At 55.5% G+C, this 20,231-nt stretch overlaps 6 protein-coding genes across 6 annotated transcripts; 4 read left to right on the forward strand and 2 right to left on the reverse strand.

The window, feature by feature from the left end:
- Positions 1 to 498: 498 nt before the first annotated feature.
- Positions 499 to 2,519, forward strand: CGCS363_v004683 (uncharacterized protein; the record flags this gene model as incomplete). Its single annotated transcript, XM_036636532.1, has 6 exons — positions 499 to 604; positions 665 to 974; positions 1,028 to 1,086; positions 1,140 to 1,179; positions 1,260 to 1,757; positions 1,811 to 2,519. 6 exons carry the CDS (start codon positions 499 to 501, stop codon positions 2,517 to 2,519), a joined length of 1,722 nt encoding a protein of 573 aa, XP_036497990.1.
- Positions 2,520 to 6,277: 3,758 nt separating this feature from the next.
- Positions 6,278 to 9,515, forward strand: uaY-8 (Positive regulator of purine utilization; the record flags this gene model as incomplete). The annotated part of the gene is made up of 4 exons (XM_036636533.1): positions 6,278 to 6,660; positions 6,727 to 7,602; positions 7,663 to 8,605; positions 8,664 to 9,515. 4 exons carry the CDS (start codon positions 6,278 to 6,280, stop codon positions 9,513 to 9,515), a joined length of 3,054 nt encoding a protein of 1,017 aa, XP_036497983.1.
- A 1,081-nt stretch (positions 9,516 to 10,596) lies between these two features.
- On the reverse strand, positions 10,597 to 11,501 carry CGCS363_v004685 (uncharacterized protein; the record flags this gene model as incomplete). Its single annotated transcript, XM_036636534.1, has 3 exons — positions 10,597 to 10,997; positions 11,062 to 11,304; positions 11,489 to 11,501. 3 exons carry the CDS (start codon positions 11,499 to 11,501, stop codon positions 10,597 to 10,599), a joined length of 657 nt encoding a protein of 218 aa, XP_036497984.1.
- A 1,467-nt stretch (positions 11,502 to 12,968) lies between these two features.
- On the forward strand, positions 12,969 to 13,645 carry CGCS363_v004686 (uncharacterized protein; the record flags this gene model as incomplete). The annotated part of the gene is made up of 3 exons (XM_036636535.1): positions 12,969 to 13,081; positions 13,141 to 13,373; positions 13,578 to 13,645. The coding sequence occupies 3 exons, from the start codon at positions 12,969 to 12,971 to the stop codon at positions 13,643 to 13,645; spliced, it is 414 nt and encodes a 137-aa protein (XP_036497985.1).
- A 1,329-nt stretch (positions 13,646 to 14,974) lies between these two features.
- SNDH (L-sorbosone dehydrogenase) lies at positions 14,975 to 16,405 on the reverse strand (the record flags this gene model as incomplete). The annotated part of the gene is made up of 4 exons (XM_036636536.1): positions 14,975 to 15,212; positions 15,267 to 15,619; positions 15,672 to 16,052; positions 16,118 to 16,405. 4 exons carry the CDS (start codon positions 16,403 to 16,405, stop codon positions 14,975 to 14,977), a joined length of 1,260 nt encoding a protein of 419 aa, XP_036497986.1.
- A 2,645-nt stretch (positions 16,406 to 19,050) lies between these two features.
- Positions 19,051 to 20,198, forward strand: Cenpv-1 (Centromere protein V; the record flags this gene model as incomplete). The annotated part of the gene is made up of 5 exons (XM_036636537.1): positions 19,051 to 19,281; positions 19,333 to 19,407; positions 19,482 to 19,528; positions 19,584 to 19,794; positions 19,863 to 20,198. 5 exons carry the CDS (start codon positions 19,051 to 19,053, stop codon positions 20,196 to 20,198), a joined length of 900 nt encoding a protein of 299 aa, XP_036497991.1.
- Between the last annotated feature and the right edge of the window lie 33 nt (positions 20,199 to 20,231).

Genomic DNA, 20,231 nt, shown 5'->3' on the forward strand with positions numbered 1-20,231 from the left:
CCTGGGCTTTGACGTCTCTTGGTCCTCTCATCATCATATCCGCGCTCCCTTCATATTAAGTTGCTTGCTTCCCCAGAGCTTGCTCGTTCCTTTACCGTCTGATACTTTTCTTCCACAGCCCCTCAGCCACCGGTGCCCGGATTACAGCTCTGCTTCTGCTTCTGCTGCTCTGCTCTACGCTACTTGTTTTACCTTTGCTTTTTCACCTTTGCTTATTCCGGTTACATCATCAGTCTCAACACGCAGACTCTCCCTCCCTTTAACGAGAACTGGCAAAACAAATTCTTGCCCACACCATTCTGGACCACCTGCACAGCGATTCCTGTCTCGTCTCCCTCGATCCAAGACCAACCGAACTATTTCTGGGTTCCGCCAACGCTATATATTGCGAGAACGCCCAAGCATTCTTATCGTCTACCCTTCCGACGCTCGGTATCACTCACCTACCGGCCTGTCAACACTTCGAACCCGAATCGCATGGTCAAAGAAGTTCCGAAAATGAAGAGATCAGGTTACATGACGGGAGGCCCTCGAGGCGGCTCCTCAGGGAGCAAGGCCAAGTCGAGCCGTCCACCTTTCCCCGCGAGACAAATGTTTGTTCTCGGTAAGTTCTCCCAGGCTTACACGAAGCGTGGGCGCAGCTGCGACTAACACGAGTAATCAGCTCTTTGCAGAATCTGCGAACCGATTGCTTTCATGTCCATCTTCCCATACATCTATCACATGGTCCGCGACTTCCACATCGCTGAAACCGACGATCAAATCGCCGTTTACGCCGGCATGGTTACATCTGCCTTCACCTTGGCTGAATTCTCTACTGGAGTCATGTGGGGAAGACTCAGCGACAAGATTGGGCGCAAACCAGTTCTCTTGATGGGTCTTGCCGGTACTGCTCTCAGCTCTCTGGTCTTCGGCTTCGCGCCCAATCTGGCCGTTGCGCTCATTGCGCGCGCTCTTGGTGGTCTGCTGAACGGGTATGTATCGATTTTGAATCTCTTGTCAAACGGGGATACTGACTTGCGGACAGCAACATTGGTGTGTTGCAAACTACTGTTGCCGAGTTGGTCACTGTCAAGGAACACCAGCGTAAGTTCGGATCTTTCCCCGGTTACAGGTCAGGGAGACTAATTATCCACCAGCTCGTGCATACACCATCATGCCCTTAGTGTGGTGCCTTGGGTAAGTGAACTCCGCGACGAGTATACCCCAACTACGCGACTCGTCACACTTGCCAGGTTCATGTGTCTAATTATCGATAGCTCCGTTGTTGGACCGATGATCGGCGGTGCGCTCGCCGAACCTTGCGTCAACTTTCCCAGCTTGTTCCCTGAGGGAACAATCTGGGAGCGCTTCCCTTACCTTCTGCCTAACCTATTCAGCGCCATCACGGTCTTCTTTGGCGTCATCATTGGACTTTTGTTTTTGGAGGAGACGCATGCGGAGCGCAAGAAGAGGAGAGATGCTGGTGTCGAGCTTGGAAAGCGCATCTCTTCGTGGCTCTCATTCGGCAGCTGCCAGATCCCGGCGCGGAAGGCTGAGAAGCAGGCCCTGCTTGACGACGACGACCTCCCCGGATACCGCACGAACGAGAACTCGCCCCAGCTTGTTGGATCCTCTTCTGAGATTCCTGAACTCACGGAAACTTTGGACTTGAGCGCTGCTCCGTGTGAGGAAATTGAGCAGACGCCTGCTGAGCCAACCAAGACTTTCACGCGACCGGTTGTTCTAAACATCATTTCCTACGGCATTCTGGCTTTGTAAGTGTATCTCTCGACCGAAGTCACCGAGTTGTTACTGACTTCCTCGCTAGCCACACAATGACCTTCGATCAGCTCTTCCCCGTCTTTCTCAGCACCGCCTCGCCTGAGCACAAGGATATCCACCTTCCTTTCAAGTTCGTCGACGGCTTCGGCATGGAAACCAGCCAGATTGGTGTCATTCTCTCCGTGCAAGGCGTTTACTCGATGATCTCGACCGTCTTCATTTTCCCTATGGTCGTCCGACGCCTCGGACCCCTTCGCCTATTCCGAATGCTCGCCATCTCTTATTTCATGCTGTACATGTTGACCCCATACCTCGTCCTTCTGCCGAGCAACGTTCGAATGGTTGGCATTTACATGATGGTCATCTGGAAGTGCACCTTCTCAACCATGGCCTACCCCAGCAACGCTATCCTCCTTACCAACTCCGCACCAAGCCTGCTCTCCCTTGGAACGATCAATGGCGTCGCTGCCTCCACGGCCAGCTTGTGCAGAGCCCTTGGTCCCACCGTTTCTGGCTTTCTTTACGCCTTGGGCCTCCGAATCGGCTACTCTGGTCTCGCATGGTGGACTAGCGGTGCGATCACCATCATCGGAGCCGTTCTCAGCTTGTACGCCACCGAGCCCCGTGGACGTTTGGACGAGCCGACACAGGACATCGAGACGGCCCTCGAGCCTACTGAGACCGAGGGACTTTTGCTTCCCCTGGACGACGACGAGGAGTACGAGGTTGAGGCCGGCCCCAGCTGCAGACGTTAAGCCGGATTACGACTGAATTTTTTGTTTTCATTTTCGATTTCGACGCCAAAGGCGTTACGCAACATCATGACCCTGCCTTTAACAACCAAGCCACCGGCGTTTCTCATCATTCGGCGTTATCGACGGGAACAGGGCAACCAAGACATAGACTATCGTTCACGGGACACGACAGGATAAGAGGAAAAGAGCTTTTGGAATACGCGATATAATTCGGACGGAAGCGGAGAGAGAGCATACACGGGAATTTCTCACGACTTGTCACTTGTTTTATTCCCCATTTTCCATCAGCGGGCAGCATGGAGGAGAATCTTCTCTTTGCTTTTCTTTTCTTTTTCTTTTTTTTATTACAGACTTAGGGGGCGTTTCGAGCTCATACCACCATGTATGGCCAGGCCAATCGCCTGAGCCGAGTTTACCTGTGTTTTTATTGTTTGGATCTATTTGGACCAAAGGAGTTGGAGATACCATGGAAGTCCAGGAATCGACGTTGAGAGTAAGAGAGACAAGAGAGGGCACAAAAGCGAATGGCATTGTTGGATACCAGAGACCGACCGACCGGGAATCTGCGATGACGGAGGATTGTGATCTCTTGGGATTTTCTTTCTTGCTAGGGGGGCAGGCCTGCGAAGGCCGCTTCCTATGTTTTAATGACCACTTAGAGAATTGATGGGGACGATCCCCTTACTTTGACAAACATTTTACAAAAAAACTTCAAACTTGGACGTGTGAATTGAGATCGAGATGAGTGATGCAGTTAAACATGCTTGCCATGAGATACCACAAGCCTTGGCGGGCCTGCATGTAAGCCAGGCCCTCTGGCCGATGGATAGATGCTACGTTGGAGGGGTCTCTCTATTTTTGAGCAGATCTGGGGTAGACTATTCACAGGGGTCGTTTGCTAACCATCGCGCGCCGTTTTATGTCGGCTGGTCTATACTGCCGGCATCTATCTTATGTTCAGTTCATCCGAAGAGCAGTAGCAGGAGAGTTTTCTGGTTTCCAGGACGAGGGCCTATCATCCATCCATCACCCCCCAGCCGTTTCTACTATAATTGTCTGAAGGCCGCTGGGGTAATGCATGGGCGGGCTTTGCCACAGCCCTTTCATGCGTTCGTTCTGCTTTTATGTGGTGCTGGATCAATGAGTTTGGAACGGTAGCGTCGTTTTCTTCTGTTTGGAACACTAACGGACTTCCCGGTGTGGGGGGTTTTGGCCGTCCGAAGATTTTGGATTGATTGAGTGTGGTTCTATTTCTGGTCTGGAACTTGACGGGGCCCCATCGAGGCTGACGACGTTTTTGTTTCCCCCCCGGCTGTGCAGTTTTGTGTACGCATGTTTCCTTTTTTTGTGAGCGCAATTGACATGTGGTAGGACCTTTCACGATTTATTATTTTTTTTTTTTTTTTTTTTTTTTTTGGTCCCTTGGGTCCCCGCTCTGGGGGGGGGGGGCACGAAGGGTTCACTTGTTGCCATTGGTGATGGGACGGCTGGGACAGCTGGAGAGGAGTCGATAACGGCAGGACGGGGAGCATGGGGAGGCTAGAAGACAGCTGGCCACCCACGGCGGCTGAGAGGATTTTGTGCTAAGCTTGAGTTGGGAGGTCGTTAATGCCACCTCGGTACTTGTTGATGGCTGGTTGAATGGTTGGATCAGATCATGTTCAATTGCACCTATGAGGTCAGTGAGGGTGACGATGAATTGGCCGTGAGGATGGCCACCGATTATCGGCAGCTGCGTTGGCAGCGGCAATAGGCGGATTAAGCCGGACTTTGACTTACACGCACGAACGTTGGCTCAAGGTACTTAAACACGCCAGCGTGATATCTCTGAAGGGAACAAGAAGGTAGGCGGAAAGATTAGATCCTCGGCAAGATGATCACGACCGCATGAAGACGACATTCACCCTTGTTTTCTCTGCTTTCTGCACAGCTGTCGCATTCGTTCCTGGAGGTCGGTCCAAAGTAGGGAACGGCGCACGCGACAGCACGGGGTGAAGATAATTATTCCATTTCTTCAGTTACGGTGGTGTTAGAGAAGGCCTGCGGCTGGGACGGATAGATAAGAGCGCTGGCGAAGGTCTGTGGCAGACCCCTTCTTCTCGTGGTATCAATCAATGGCAATTCGTTGATTACAGGTGCTTAGCTCAAGCAGTGTCAACTGATACCCGGCGGCCGTCAATCTGCCAAGCCCAAAACTTCAGTGAAGCGTCCAATCCAGAGAGTGCTTTCTCGACGCCAGCGCGGGATGAGTTGCTGGATCCGGTTTAGCCGGCTGGGATCTCGATGTTCCCCCCAAGTGCGGGGGGGGGGGGGGGCACTACATGTTGACTTTGGACGCTGTCTTTCAAGTTTCCAGGCTTTTGATGAAGAAGAGAAGAGCGTGTCAGTGCAATTGGATACGCACCTTGCTTGGACTAGGCATGACTCTGTGTGAGGGCGATGAGGTCCTTACCCACCGCCAGTTGCATTCTGTAAAGAAGAAGCAACTACTAACAGAGGCCACAGACTAGGTGTAATCCAACTGTGACAGAGAGTCAGGCCGTCACTTCTCACGTTCTGCCGCTTTCTTCTTTGCTCCTACTCGAGGCTTACTACCTCCACTCTCTACCACAGGCGCGCCTCTCGCAGACGATCCCCTCTGCTTCCTGTGCGCTTATCAGCTGAGCCTGGAAAAAGTATTAGTGAGCAGGTGTTTGGAGTTGACGAAAAAGTTATATCCTGGCCTGGCAGGTTGGAATCCCCCTGCCCAACAGCTAGCGCACTGCCTGCTTTAGCATCACACCCTTATTACAGCAACTTTGTGTGTGTGTGTGTGTGAAAGGTGCCTTCAATCTTGCCTTGCCCGTCCGCACTTGTAATCCACCCCATTTCACCGACGCTTTTCAGGCAAGGTTGCAAATGCCCACTCTTTTGCTTCTCATATCCTGCAGCAACACGCCGGACGCTCTGTGACTCTCGCGCCGGGTTTTCTTTTCTTCTTTCAACCTCGGCGCTGTTGGGTCTGTCTTTTTACCTTCAACCCGCATCCTCACCGCCCGCCTTCGTCAGTCTCCCCCGCCTCGACATGCGCATTCTTGCCAACTGCCACCCGAGTCTCGGTCACGTCTTCAGACTCGACGTGAATACCACCTGAGCAAGCAGCACACATTGTCGGTGTCTCGTTTCCAACGGAGTCGCATCTGGAAAAAAAACTGCCGTACCGGCCACCCCGCCACCCCGTTCGATTACCCAAAATTCTAGCGCTGCCTTAGTAAAAAAAGAGATAGGATATCCTGGGAAGGTACCTTGGAGGGGAAGGGAAAAAAAAAAAAAAAAATAACGATCCCTTCTTCAGCAGTTGCAGCGCGGGCAGTCCCATCGGTGCCACTACCGAATGATGGGTGGAGCTGCCTGCGCGCAAGTCAAGATAACGTCGCGATAGCAGTGTACCAGCACTTTGTGAGCCTCACCGACGTCTCTTTTTCCCTCCAACCTCTCCAACAACGCTGCAAATCGTCACCTCTCACAAACCGCCCACTTCCCTAACGCTGATCAAAGCCTTCAACCCGATAGACCGTCGCACAATTCTCCTTACCAGTACTCTGATTGGACACCTTCCTCATCCCTGCTTCACCGAGGACCTCGACCGGGCCGGCCGCCGCCCGGAAAATAATTCCAAACTCAATCCCGTCCCTTCTCCCAACCCGCCCTCGTCGACGTCCCCTCCGTAGCCGCCGCCGCCGAGTCCGCCCGCGCGCGCGCACGCCCAAAACTACGCAATGCCCGCCCACTCGCCGCCTTCGCCGGTCATGAAGCCGACGAAGCGTCCGCGCCAGGGCTCCTACGACGACGCTTCCCCGACCTCGGGCGGGAACGACCAGAGCCCGTCCGGCGACAACCAACACGACGCCATCGCCGGCGCCGGCGCCGGCGCAGCCTTGGCCGACAAGGCGGGCGGGAAGCCGGGCCAGAGCAGCAACTTTCGCAACGTGAGCGCCTGTAACCGCTGTCGTCTGCGCAAGAACAGGTGCGACCAGAAGCTGCCCAGCTGTGCGAGCTGCGCAAAGGCCGGCGTCGCCTGTGTGGGCTACGATCCAATCACCAAGAAGGAGATCCCCAGAAGGTACGGCGCGAGCAACTGGGGTTACTACTGCCTCTTCACGTAGAGTCCACCATACACCATGGTGGTATCGTTGACATTGAAAGGCTGCTGACTTTGTCCTTGAAGCTATGTGTTTTATCTAGAAACCCGCGTGGAGCAGCTGGAAGCGCTGCTCGCCAACAACAACATCCTCTTCCCACCCGCCGAGAACCTCGAGCTCTGCTCACGCCCCGGAACCGAACCTCCGAGATCGACCACAGACCCCGGCCACTCGGCGCGTTCAGAAAGCATCGACGGCAACGGCCCCGCGAAGAACGGCAGCGTCCACCGCCCTGACCTGGAGAAGGCCAAGAAGGCCGAGGGCGGGGCGCAGACGGGCATGCTCGATATCGTCGCCCCGTCGAAGCCGCGGTCCTTGGCGTCCGCCTCGGGCGTGTCATTCAACCGCGTCGTTTTCGCCGCCGTGCAGTACTCCGTATCGGATCAGAATGGTTCCGACCGCGCGGGCAAAGGCCTCCCGATCGGCAGCGGGACGTCGATGCGCGACTCCTTCTTTGGCCTCCACACTAAACCCACGATCCGTCCGGCGAATTTCCCAGACCGTGATGTCGGCATGAGGCTTGTGACGCTCTATTTTGAGCACGCCAACCCCCAAATACCCATCCTCCATCGCGGGGAGTTTATGCAAATGTTCGAACAGGCGTACGCCAACCCGAGCGGGCCGAAAGGACCGCGGGAACTATACATGTTGAACATGGTGTTTGCCATTGGCTGCGGCGTCATCGTGGGCGAGCCTGTGAAATCAGACGGTTCAGGTGCTGGGCCCCGTAATCCGCCAGACGCAAATAAGTTTGGCCAGGCTCAGCCCGAGGAATATCACGCGAGTGCTATCGTACATCTCGAGGCGTGTCTTGGCAATAGTGGCGGCGGGCTGGAGGTTCTGCAAGCGGTACTTTTGCTGGCCAACTTTGCGCTCCTCCGGCCCGTCCCGCCGGGTCTTTGGTGAGTTTTGTCCTGTGATTCATGCGATCTTCGTAACGTGTACGCTAACCGGCCTTGCAGGTACATAATTGGCGTCGCTGTTAGGCTGGCCGTAGACCTAGGCTTGCATTATGAGGATGGTAGCGACGTAGCGAAAGCCATGATGGACCCGCTGGGGAAGATTAAAGAGGAGAATGGCGAGATGAATGAGTCGGGTGAGACGCGGTCCCGCGAAAAGGGAAGACGGTTGTTCATCCGTGACATGAGGCGGCGGCTTTGGTGGTGCACATATTCCCTCGACCGCCTGGTCAGTACGTGCGTGGGTCGACCGTTTGGCATCAGCGACCAGGTCATCACCACCGAGTTCCCCTCGCTGCTGGACGATCAGTACATCACCCCTACCGGGTTCCTGGAGATGCCTCCAGACTCGGCCGAGCCGAGCTACAAACATGTGGCATACCATTACTTCAAGCTACGCCTGTTGCAGTCCGAGATACTGCAGGTTCTGCAGTACAACCAGACACAAGTCGTGCGGGCTTCGGGCCAAAACATTACGAACTCGGACATGCACACCCACCTGCCGTCACCTTTCCTCGTCAAGTTCGAGTCCTTCCGCTCCTGGCGCATCGACATTGACCGGCGGCTGTACCAGTGGAAGAACTCGGCGCCGACAAGGGAAGAAACGGGCGTGGCCTTCTCCACGGAGTTCCTGGAGCTCAACTACTGGCAGGCGATCATCATGCTGTACCGCCAGAGCCTGAGCGTTCCTGCCATGTTTGAGGGCGAGTACAACACGTCTAACGAGGTGAACAGCCCGACGGCGTTCCAGGCAGAGCTGCGCGAGGACGAGGACAGGATTTATCTCAAGGTCGCCGAGGCCGGGCAGAAGATCCTGCGCATCTACCGACAGCTGCACCTCAGCGGACTCGTCAGCTACACGTACCTCTCCACCCACCACCTTTTCATGGCCGGTATCTCATACCTTTACGCAATCTGGCACTCGCCAATCGTCAGAAGCCGCCTGGTAAGTCGGCCCTCCTCTCCGAACCCAGCTTTGATAAGTACTGACATGGCCCTTCGAGACAATGGACGAAGTAGACTTCACCATCCTCGCCGCCAAGTCCGTCTTCACCGACTTGATCGACAAGTGCCCGCCCGCAGAGACCTGCCGCGACGCCTTTGACCGCACGGCCAAGGCCACCATCAAGATGGCTAACTCCACCGGCGGCTTCGGCTCCGTGCCACCGCGCAAGATGCGCGAGAACAGATTCGAATGGAGCTCCGCGAGCGGCGACGGCGCCTCGACGTCGACAGCGAGCGCCGCCCCGGGCCGCCGCCGCCAGCAGCCGCCACAGCAGTTCCAGCAAGGCAGCTTCCAGACCGACCGCGCCCTCTCAGACACGCTTTCCTCCCCGAGCCTGTCGGTCGCCGGCGACCTGCCCCCGCGCAATTCGCCGCGCGCCGCTGACTTCAACATGATGGGCCAGGGCAGCCCCTCAGAGATCGATCCCTCCTTCGTCGCCTCGCCACCCGTGCCGCGTCGCATGGCGGCTCAGAGGTCAAGCAGCGGCGGTTCCTTCATGAACCAGAAACAGCAGCAACAGCAGGGGGGTTCCTACAACAACAACAACAACAACAACAACAACAACAACATGGGCGGCGAGTACCCCGACATCCAGACCATGGACTTCTTCCAGAGCCTCCAGGGCAACCCGAACGGCGAAGTCGGCGCCGGCGGCGACGGCACGACCCCGAACCTCGATCTCGGCTTCGGCATCAACTGGGACAACATGCACCACGACTTCAGCGACGGGCAGCAGATGAACATATTCGACGGCTTCTTCTTTGGAGGACAGCAGCAGCAACAGCCGCAACAGCAGCCGCAAGATCAACAAGGCGCCAACGGTGCTAATGCGAACGGTGGTGGCATGTAAGGGCCCGCCTAATCTACCACCACTCGTATGCCGTACACAGGTTACGGTGTTTGGCAAATCTATCCAAGTTTGCAAGGGCGTATATACGCATGAAGTTATTACACGATGAGGCCATGACAAAAAGTTAGAACAGATCACGTTGGGAGATGAAAAGAAGACTAGTCAGTGCGTCTCGACCGAAGCACTCTGCATATAGCTCAAAAGACGGAGGGAGGAGGAGGAGGGCAACGCACGCGGTATATACAAAAAGGAGGAAGGCTTACTTGTGTGAATGTGTGGTTTGGACTTTTCTTTTGGTCAGCCAGCCCTCTTGTGGCTGTTTGTGTTGGTATACCCAAAAAAGCGCGCGAAAAAAAGAGCACGAGACGAAGCTAGGCGATGAGCCGGAAGCAGGTTTGAATTTGAAGTGGGTTGATTATAAGACCGCCTATTTTCCCTGTGTCTTCGCAGCCACAGTTCCTTGTGTATTCACTGACCGGCGTTTTGGACTGTTACTTGATACAACGACAATGACGATAACACCAGCGACGATAGCGGAAGTAAAACGTTGGGATTGATTGCTATAACATGATGTCTCTGGAATGACTCTTCCAACCACGACGTCCTGCTCAGAAAACTGCCGTCCTTCTGACAATACAAGGTTCGCATAGTGCCGATCAACAATTAATTACAGACGTTTTTCTGCGACCAAGCGCAAATAACCTTGCTGTACACAACCACCCTTTGCCTACAATGTCAGCTCCATCCACGCCACTTCTTCCTCAGTGTACTACTCGCTATTGTCCATTCCGTCGACGTTGCAGATCTTCTTGTAGAGCAAATACCACGGCCACGCAACAAACAAGATGACGCCCATGGTACCATATACGACCCCGTAAAGTAAGAGAAGTAAGAGACCAATCTGGTTCCTCACGAAGTTTCCCACAGGCGTGGTTTGAAGCCATTTGGCAACGCGGTGGACCAAGGGGCGTAGGGGATTTAGCACGCGTTCGGCAAAGGGGCGGAGGAGCTCGAAAAGGCGGCGCCCCAAAGAGCGGAGACGCTCTAAAAGGTGGTGCAACCTGGAGCAAAAGATCTCGCACTAGTCGGCCTTATTCACCTGGGCGCCGTTTTGCGTTGTGGCCTGCCAGTCAAAGTACCGGGTGACGGGGTATCCAATCAGGGCGCCGGCAGCACACAGGATCGTGGAAAAGAGAGTAAGGACATGCCAGGCCCAGTATCCGAAGAAGGGGACAAGGAACCTAAGCCACTCGCCCACCTGGTAGTGGTCCTCCTGGTGGATGATGAAGTGACGCTGGCGGGCCCCGACGGCAGAAGCGTCGGTTTGGTTGCGAGGCAGAGGCCGGTTTTGATCATCGACGTTGCGTGTCTCGAGACGGAGGACGACGACGAAGTCGACAGGGGCGGAGTAGAAAGGAACGAACCATAGCCGGAAGTCTTGGCTCATCTTAACGTATAGAAGATTTGCTCTTTGATCTAGGACTGTTCAGGGTGTGTATGTGAGTATCTCTGCTCGCGATGTATCGTGACGAGGACATGAACCTACCAGCCGACTCGATGTTCATGGCAATGTTGGGACTCAGAATGCGGTACCACCGGTAAATCATGAGGACGAGCCACCGTGAATTGATGGTGAAGAGGAAGGGAATGTCGACGTTGCCAAAACTTGGCACGTGGCAGAAGGGGTGGGTGAAGGCGGCGTCCTCGGTGAAGTGGTTGAAGAGGGCGTCATACTGCTCCTTGGGCGAGCCTTGGACCAAGTCGCGAATGACCGTCCTGATTTCCTTCACTGAGCATCGTCAGAACGTAACTCTTTACACGAGGATTGGGGTTGAGGCTCTGCAAGTCTGCGAGGGTGATCAAGATGGTATGGATACATCGCGCAATCTTGGCTAGATCTACAGCTGGGGTTGCGAGGTGTCGTACAGGATAGACCGGGGGTTTGGGGGGATTCGTGGCACATGGTTACATACCTGGATGCTCCATTGCGCCCTGAAAGCTGCGATCTCGCGACTGCTATTAGCCTTCTTGTGTGTATTCGGAGTCGTGGCCGCGACAATATCTTATGACGATTCTAAGGGCAATGGACGTCAAAGGATGTCGTTGCGAGTGTGATGACGGGGAGAAAGTAAGAAGAGCAAATGGGAGCAGCGTGGAGGAAAGTCAAATGTTAAAAAGAAGACGCTCACAACGAGACGGTGGGTAAGGTAGGCAGGTAGGTGGGAGCTATGATGTCTCAGAGAAAGGAGCTCTCCTCAAGTCTCAGAAGGTACGTCTGATTGGGCGTGCAAGCCGAGAGAAGGGGCGGAATGATGGTTAGCTAGCATTGTCCACTAACTCGCCAGCACTGGTTGCCTGATTTGCTGTCTGTTCCCCCTTTCATGAACAACCTAATCCATTTAGCTGGTGACTTGGAGCGAAGCAGGCACGCCGGTTGAGTTCCTGCGCGCTGCTACCCCCCGGCGAGCCGAAGCTCGCAGGTGATGTCATTCTGAAACTATTAGCAGCATGGCGTCCAGTCCGGGGAAAGCATGTGAAATGCGGGTGCCGCACCTGTCATTGGCCAATGCTTCCTTCCCTAGTTCCCACACCCCCCTTGAGGTGGTCAGAGGTGTCAAAATTGACGAGGAAAGTCTACCCTTTTTCTCCCTTCCCCTTCCATGTCATCAGGGCTCCATGGGCGCGAGAGCGACGAAGAGGCGTAGAAAGAAGGTGCGCCACCCGGGATCTCGATGATCTTGTGATATTTTTGCTCAATGTGCCTGGCGCGGCTTGTGCACCATGCAGATGCCGTGCATGAGATGTCAAGCCGCGCCGAGGCTTAGCTTGGGCGCACCCACATCTTGGTAGGTGCGCTTTTAGTCCATCCAGGAGCAAGGGAAACAAATATTCGGACGAAAGTGCTCTGGGGAAAAAACATGCAGCCATTATTCAGTGTAAATCAATGAGCATCCGCGTGCATATCTGCCTGGCAGACTAGCAAACCCTCTTCAACCACGGAGTAACACCCAGAACCCCTAACGCCCCACCAGCCGACCTGTTCGATAAGCCCAACAGAATGATCAAGAGATCACCGAATGAACATGAAGCAAAAAAGAGCCCGAAACCTCCGACAGGCAACCTCTTCGCTCTTCGGGATGGTGTCGCGGCTCCGCTTCAGGCCGCTTCAAGCGTCGTCACGCGCCGGACGACACCCGCCGTCGATCGTGGAGGGTTAAAGATTCTGAAATTCTTCCGTATTCGGGTAATGCTGAACATCAACAACTCTTCCGGGGTGAGGAATGCGGGCATCTTCTTTTCGTATCGAAACCGAACACGCCCAGGTCCATCCCGCATCCGAGGAACGGCGCCACTGTCATTCTTCCGTCTGATCTCTAGACGAGAGAAGGGGCCCCTTTCCCCAGAAAATTCCCCGGTCCGTTTGACGTATAATCGCATGACCGCTGCGCTCACATGCCAAACCGACATCTCTCACACAAACATTCGTACACTTTGTCGTCCCAGTACACGCGTCGCAGTCGAAAACTTATGTCCATCACGAAGCAGGGTGAATCCATTACAATATCGTATGCCCAACATCTCCCCCATGACTCGAAAGGCCCAACAACTCAACAACCCAATCCAGGTATATCCTCTCTGCCCTAGTAGTCGCGACTGCTACGTCTCCGGCTCTCGTGTCGGCTGCTGTGCCTGTGAGAACTGCTGTGTCTCCTCCTCCGCCTCCTCTCAGGTTCATGCTCCTCGATAACGACAACCTCCTCCTCCTCATCTGTCACGATCCTGGGAGGCGGCGGTCCCCGGCTCGTTCTACGCTCCACCATCGGCGGATCCGCGTCAACAATGATCGGTCCGCCCCTAGTCCGACTCACGCTGTCCCTCTCTCGGACCCTCACCTCCTCCGTCGCGATTATTCTCGGCCCACGAGCCGGACTGCGGTGTTTGCGGTGATGTCGGCTCCGAGACCGAACTGAGAGAACCGATGTCGCGGTGGGTGTGTACAACGATGATGATGATGGTTCGACGGGAGCTCGGCCGAAGTTGATGCAGGTGTAGAACATCCAGAGGACGAGGAGGAACCCGACGACGGCGCCGAGCGTGACGCCAACCACGGCGCCGGGGCTGAGCGGTGACCAGCCGCCGTAGTGGGCCGGGACCACTACATCGTCGTCGAGGTTTTGCCGATTGATGAGAGGCATCTCGTGCGCTCAGTCGCGGTCGGCGTATTTGCGTTTGCGCTTGCGTCGAGTGACGTGGGCGATGTGCGCAGGGTTGTGTGCAGCGTGTCGCAAAGATTGCGCGCCTCGAAGACGCGAAAAGTCGGGCCGTAGGGCTGAGTCGCAAATGTCGCGAGCCCAAATGTCGGACGGTACGGGTCAAGCGAATGATGTGCGTGGGGAGTTCGAATGAAGGATCAGGCAGGCGAGGACAGTTCGTGCAGCACGATGCGCGCGCGTGACGACGCCTCGACAGACCGTGGGTTCCGACGTTGCAGTGTCGCAGAGGCTGAGACAAATGCGTTGCGGTTAGCGGGCGTCGACAACCGGTGAAGCCTCTGGGCGTCGGAATGAAGACGAAACGAACCACAGGTTCGAGAATGGATGAAGGGCGGCAAACGAGTGTTTTGGCGGCTCAGCCCAACGTGGGATGGGGACGCAACGCAATAATCAGGCAGGCTGAGCAGAATGAGTGAGTGTGTTGGATTAAGACTGGCCGGGAGCGAGAGGGACGCCGACGGACGGGACGGGTGGGAGAGGGTGCCCAGGCAAGATTGGTTGGACGTGTGAGACCTGAGAGAGCTGGCGTGACACCTGATTGGAGCACCGCGCTACCAGGAAGCGTACTACCTTACGGCATGCACAGCATCTGCACTTGCGTTTGCCCTTCTATTCCCAAGGCCAGTCGCACCTCACCACGCGAATCAATACGGGAAGACTGCTGCTGAGAGCGAAAAACGCACCAGACTATGCCCAAGTGGGAGAAGCACAAACACACTGGGAGATCCCCGCTTGGTCCACTGCAGCCCGGGCCGATGCAAGGGTCGTCCTCTCTGCTGCTGCACGGCAACGAGGCACATTTCCCCCGCTTGTCTGTCTTCGGCAATCTTGATAAGAGGAACTGTTTCGTTTCGTCCTTTGACAGACAGCCTTCTCCTTGCGAGAGAAAAGACATTTGAGGGTTGGGGTTTCTTTTTGTAACGACATGCGCCGACGGTAGGCAGATGGACTGAAGCCAGCCATCCCCCCCAGGCGAGCCAGGTCATCTGTGAGTAGACAACAATCGAACGTGAATTGTATTGCCGGCGTAGCTAAGCTATGTGCAGGGCATCCGGCCACCAAGCTCCAGTAAATATGTGCATAGAAGATCCTCCTCTTCATACCTCCACACACTGTTCCCAGTCCATCCACAGCGATGTGGTTAGCTGACTACGCCGGGCACGACATCCCAGGGTCTCCCGCATTCTAGGCGGGGACCGTGATGACGAAGAGCTCGTTCGATGCGTCGCTTACCATGAACAGTCTACCCTTGGTGTCCCATGCAAGACCGACAGGTCGGAAGCAACTGTTGGGGCAGACAGATTGGTCGCTGTTCCACATCACTCTGACTTCTGCCTCTCGACTCGTCGAGGCGGCCGTGGGCTGTCCATCGGCTCCGAAGTCAACTCGGCTGAGTCGGTATCCATCAGGAGGCTGGCGGTTCCTGCGAGTACGTTAGCTTCCGTCAACTTCGAAGTCCCGTCCTGAAGGTGCTTACCAGCTACCGTGGAAGGAAATGTACGCAGCCTTTCCGCTGGGCTCGAACTTGATATCGAGGGGCGCCAGGTGGGCCTGGAAAGTGAGTCGAGGTGCCACAGGTGTTGACTGGCAGTACGCATCTGTCACGTCGCCTGAAGGTGTTCCCTGGGTGACCTGGCTTCCGACCTGGACATTGGGGATGGTAGTGGTGTCCCAGACAGCGAAGCAGTTGGGATAGCCGTAGTTTGCTCCACTCAACTCGTTGGATGATGAGTTGAAGATGCCGTGGTAGTTCAGCTCTTCTCCGGGGTTGTCGTTGTGGACATCCGTACCGCTCCGGTCCATGTTATCCAGCGAGTTCTCGACCGTCCACTGACGTGTGTCGTTAGCCAATGCCCTGCCAAAGTTACTAGAGCACACTCACGATTCCACTGTCAACATTGTCTGCGAGACCGACGCTGTTACGCAGGCCCCATCCCACGACCTCTCCATCGTTGTAAGCAACGGGATCGCCGGTGATCGTAGTGAGGTCAAAGGCGCGGACTTGGCTGCGACCAGAAGAGACCTCGGCCGTCGGAAGGTCGAGGTTAGGCGCGGAGCCAACCGAAACCAGCAGGAAGTTGGGACTGCTCTTGGGGATCAACAATGTTCGGCTCGAGTGGCCGGTCTGCGTCGGGATGTTGATGATGGGACGAGCCTGGCCGACCGTGCCGGCGGCCGCGTCATACGGGTAGGCGTAGACTACTGTGGAAGACGATGCGTAAATCGTCTTGCCATCCGCGGACAAAGCGATGCCGTGGTTGAGCTGCGATTTTGTAAGTTTCGTTCGTCTCCCGGGAAATCCCCCAACGTGGGGGTTGATTGACATACCTGTGTGTTGGGAATCAGCTGCTTCTGAGAAGCCGCGCAGACGTCCGTTCCGCCATTGTCGGTCAATTTGACATATTGAACGCCAGCACCTTGCTCTAGAATGAGAAGGTTTCCCTCGGTGTCAAATTGAAGACTTCGCGGAGAATCAAGGCCGTTCAGGACAAGTCTTGCAGAGTAGCCTTCGGCCAACGAGGGCTGCGAGACAGGAGTCAAGTTTGGGCACTGAGCAGCCACTCGCGAGAGCAGCGCGGCCACGACAACGGTCACGGCAGATTTGATGGAAGCCATGTCGAACGTCGATCCGAAGACAGCGAGGATTGTCCTAGGCCTGGCTGTGCATGTATGTGCCTGGGAGAGGCGAAACACTGTGGGAGGATCCCGAGATGTGTGGATGCAACTCGGCTTTTAAAAGAGAAAGCCTGGGGAGGTGATGTCAGGAGAGCAGGAGCTCCTATGGATACAGCAAGCAGACGGAGCAAGACCTTGAGCGCAGGAGTAACCCCCGTCCTTGGATACCACCCAGGGGCAAGGGGTCGGGCCTGGCTTCAAATACATTTCAAGCAAGAACACTGCAATCACCCGCTTGCCTGACGCAACGGTAAAGGACCACCCACACGCCCAGCACGAGGATCCCAGGATTCAAAGCCTCCCTTTCTCAACCTAGCACACCGGAAGCGGGGATGGTAATTCGCAGATCTTGGCCATCACATCACCCTCCCTCACATTCTCTTCCGAGTCCATGGCGAAAACCAAAAGTGCCGAAGCGATGACAGACAGACAGACTGACTGCTGGATGTCTTGCCCTGGCACTCCCGCCTCGCCAGCCATCCTCCGATGCACTGTCAACCGAGGGCCAAGTTGGCAAATTTAAAGCACAAAAGGGGAGTTACGCTGTCTAATGCTCGCCAAGCAAATCACGTCGTACGCGATGCAACAAACTGCCGGCGGGTGACTTCCCAGCACGGCAGCTGGCAAGACATTCGAGGCAGGGGTGATTTACTTGAGATGGAAAGTGAGTGAGGCAAACGAGGAATGACGACGGTGGACGAGGAGCCACAGTTGCACTTTAAGAAAGGAACAGGGCCGTTTGGACGAATTGGGTGCTGGTGTGGCATGCTTGCGAACGGCCGATCAGCTTGGCACCATAGCCGTTGTAATAAGGTTGACTTCTCCCGCGGGAGCCGGCCGGGGGGGCCCCATCCCACACAGCGTGCGGCCTATCTCGAATCAGGAACCTGGCCCCGTTAATCTGTAAATGGCAGCCCGTGATGGCCGGTTGATCGTTGATCGTTGATCTAAGGGGGGGATGTGTCTTGGGGGGGTGTCTGCGGTTCATCGTATGCGGGGAAAGGAACGGCTTCGTCCTCAAACTGAGACGTCTTGGGCAAAGTGTACTCGAATAGGCTGTTAAGCCTGCAATTCCTTGGCCCACGGCGCCCGCTGCATTCCGCCGATTGGATGGAGATATTATCGAGAGGAATGCTTGGTGTGACTGATCAAGCGATTATCAATCATCTTTGGAGCTTCGTACGCCGGCTTGGCGAGATGCGAAGCAGGCACGCAGGGAAGCAAGCAATCGTCAAAACGGTCGAAAAGTCGGTTCGCTTGCTTTATCAGTGTGCCGTCCTCTCTTGGCGATGACATGCAACGGGTGTAAGTCCGATATGCCCGGGCTGGTCATCTCCGCCTCCTCGGCCCTCCCACCGCAACCACGGCGGCCGTTGATCGTCTGCGGACCCATCCGGAACTTGAATGGCCCCGGGAGCGCGTAAGGCATTGCTGGAAGATGCACAACTCGCTGGCTGCCTCCTTTTCGGTCGTCAGCTTTCCTTTTAACGCTCGCCAGATTAATGGGGTTCGGCGGGTTTCCCTAAAAACTCGCCGGGACGGGACGGCCCCTGGCCAAGTGCTGGGGACACTGAAACCCCCCAACCCGTCTTTCCCTGTTCAACTCCCCGCTCAGGATCCTTCAGTGGACGAGGGTGTTCATCTCAACAAACATCCGAATTGCACCTCGCCTCTATTTCCGTATGACAGCTTCACCCCAACATGCCACATCGCCCTCTAAGTCCAATCCGATAAATGTCCAAAGTAGCTCCCGCGGGTCCCCAACAGCTGGGTCGCCGAAACCTTCCTTTCGCCCGGTAACAACACGACGTCCGCTTCGGCGGTTGCCTGCTTGGCTTATCTCACACGCCGTCTGAATGACTCCCGAGTCTTGCATTGGATACTTTCTCACGCACAAAGACTCTATCGTAAGCCGTCAGTCAACCTCTTATTGGGCCTGCGAGTTGTCGGGCAGCCTAGACAATCAACCAACGCTGAAGCGCTGTAACGACATGCCTTATGTACACCGTAAGCGCGGCGCAACTCCTGCCTGTCGCGAGCTGCAGTAAGGGACCAATGAAGTGTGATGCAACGGCAACCGCTTAGATGAGTCAAAGAGTCTCAGTCTCAGAAGGTAAAGACAGCAATCCGCTTCTTGAAGCACATTCGTTATCTTCGCATGCGACAAACGCGGGTCACGGCGTCCAAATCCGACGTCGCACAGGCGTTGCGCTATTCTATGCAGTCAGCAGCGTAAAACCATCAGTGCCGCCCGGAGATCGTGTCGGTGACCCGGAAACGAGCTTCAAAATAGTATCCCTGGGGCCGGAGAACCGTACATCTTCACTAAGAAATACCAATGAGGCCACGGTGGACTGTCAGCAATCCACTTCCATCTCAACAAAATGTACTGTTGACTAATCCGGCTACGCAAACCCATCTCAGCCCTCAGCACGCAGCCTTGGTCGCTTCAAACGCTCTTGCATCGTGTGTATTGAATTCTATAAGAGACGGAGAGCTGTCAAGATGTTGATCTCATCTTTGCCAGACCTCATTGCCTCCTTCATCTCCTCTCCAGCAGCAGAATCTTCCCCCCCTCGCCCAACATGACATCCGAAGAACCCAAGCAAACCTATCGCGGCAACTGCCACTGCGGCGCCTTCGTCTACGAAGTCCGCCTCCCGGAGATCAAGAGTGCAGTCGACTGCAACTGCAGCATCTGCTCCAAGAAGGGCGCTCTTTGGGCCATGCCCGCTCCCGAAGACTTCAAAGTTGTCAAGGGCGCCACGAGCGAGCTCTCGAGCTACAACTTTGGCTCTGGAAACATGACCCATAAGGTGAGCTGACGAAATTATCCGCGGAAAGAAAACATCCTGATGCCCGCTCAGTTCTGTGGTAACTGTGCTACCGAGATTATGGTGGACTTCCCCAACGGGCCGCCAGGTATGAAGTTGGGGTTGAATGTAAGTCTCGAATCCTCCGCCGCACGATCCACTCCCACAGACCCAAACGGCCAAGAAGCTGACGGTACCTGCAGGTGCGCTCAATCCAAGACCTGGACATTTTTGCGCTCGAGAAGAAACCGTAGGGCCCTCTTAGAGACCACGACAGAGTCGGTTCGAGGCTGACACAGTGACAGGTTTGACGGCGCGTCGCTTGGAGACAAGTACACTCCTCATGCGCACAAAGGTTCCAAGCCGGCCGAATTTGAGGGTGGGAAGGCGTACACGGGCAGCTGTCACTGCGGCGATGTCACCTTCGCGGCGTTCAGCAATCCCATGGATGAGACATGGGTAGGGGAAGGTCTCATGGGAGGCATTGTCGAGTGCAACTGCAGCATCTGCGCGCGTGTAAGTGATTGTTCTTTCTCTCCGAGGGAGACCGCGCATGCGCAAAGCGTGAACTGACCCGCGTGTAGAACGGTTACGTCTGGATCAAACCCCCCGCCGAGCAGGTCGTATTGGCTGGAGACGAAGACAAGATTGGCCGGCACGTATTCAACTACGGGATCCTGGCCAAGACCTTCTGCAAGAGATGCGGCGTCCCATTGACGAACGAGTGCAGGTCCCTGAGCGACGAGGAGCTCGCCGGTATGGCGGAGATAGCGCAGTACTACCACAAGTTGTGCAAACAGGTGCATCCCGTCAACGCTCGGGTCATTGACGGGCTAGACCTCACGCGCCTGCAGATTCGCCAGGTCAACGGTGCGGGAGACCTCAAGCCGGCAGACACAAACCCATATGTGAACCCCTGATCGGTGTGTTCAATAGCACGTGTTGTAGAATAG

The sequence above is a fragment of the Colletotrichum siamense genome (genome assembly GCF_013390195.1).
Source record: "Colletotrichum siamense strain Cg363 chromosome Unknown KSG_Cg363_contig03, whole genome shotgun sequence".
In the NCBI taxonomy this organism is placed as follows: Eukaryota; Fungi; Ascomycota; class Sordariomycetes; order Glomerellales; family Glomerellaceae; genus Colletotrichum; species Colletotrichum siamense.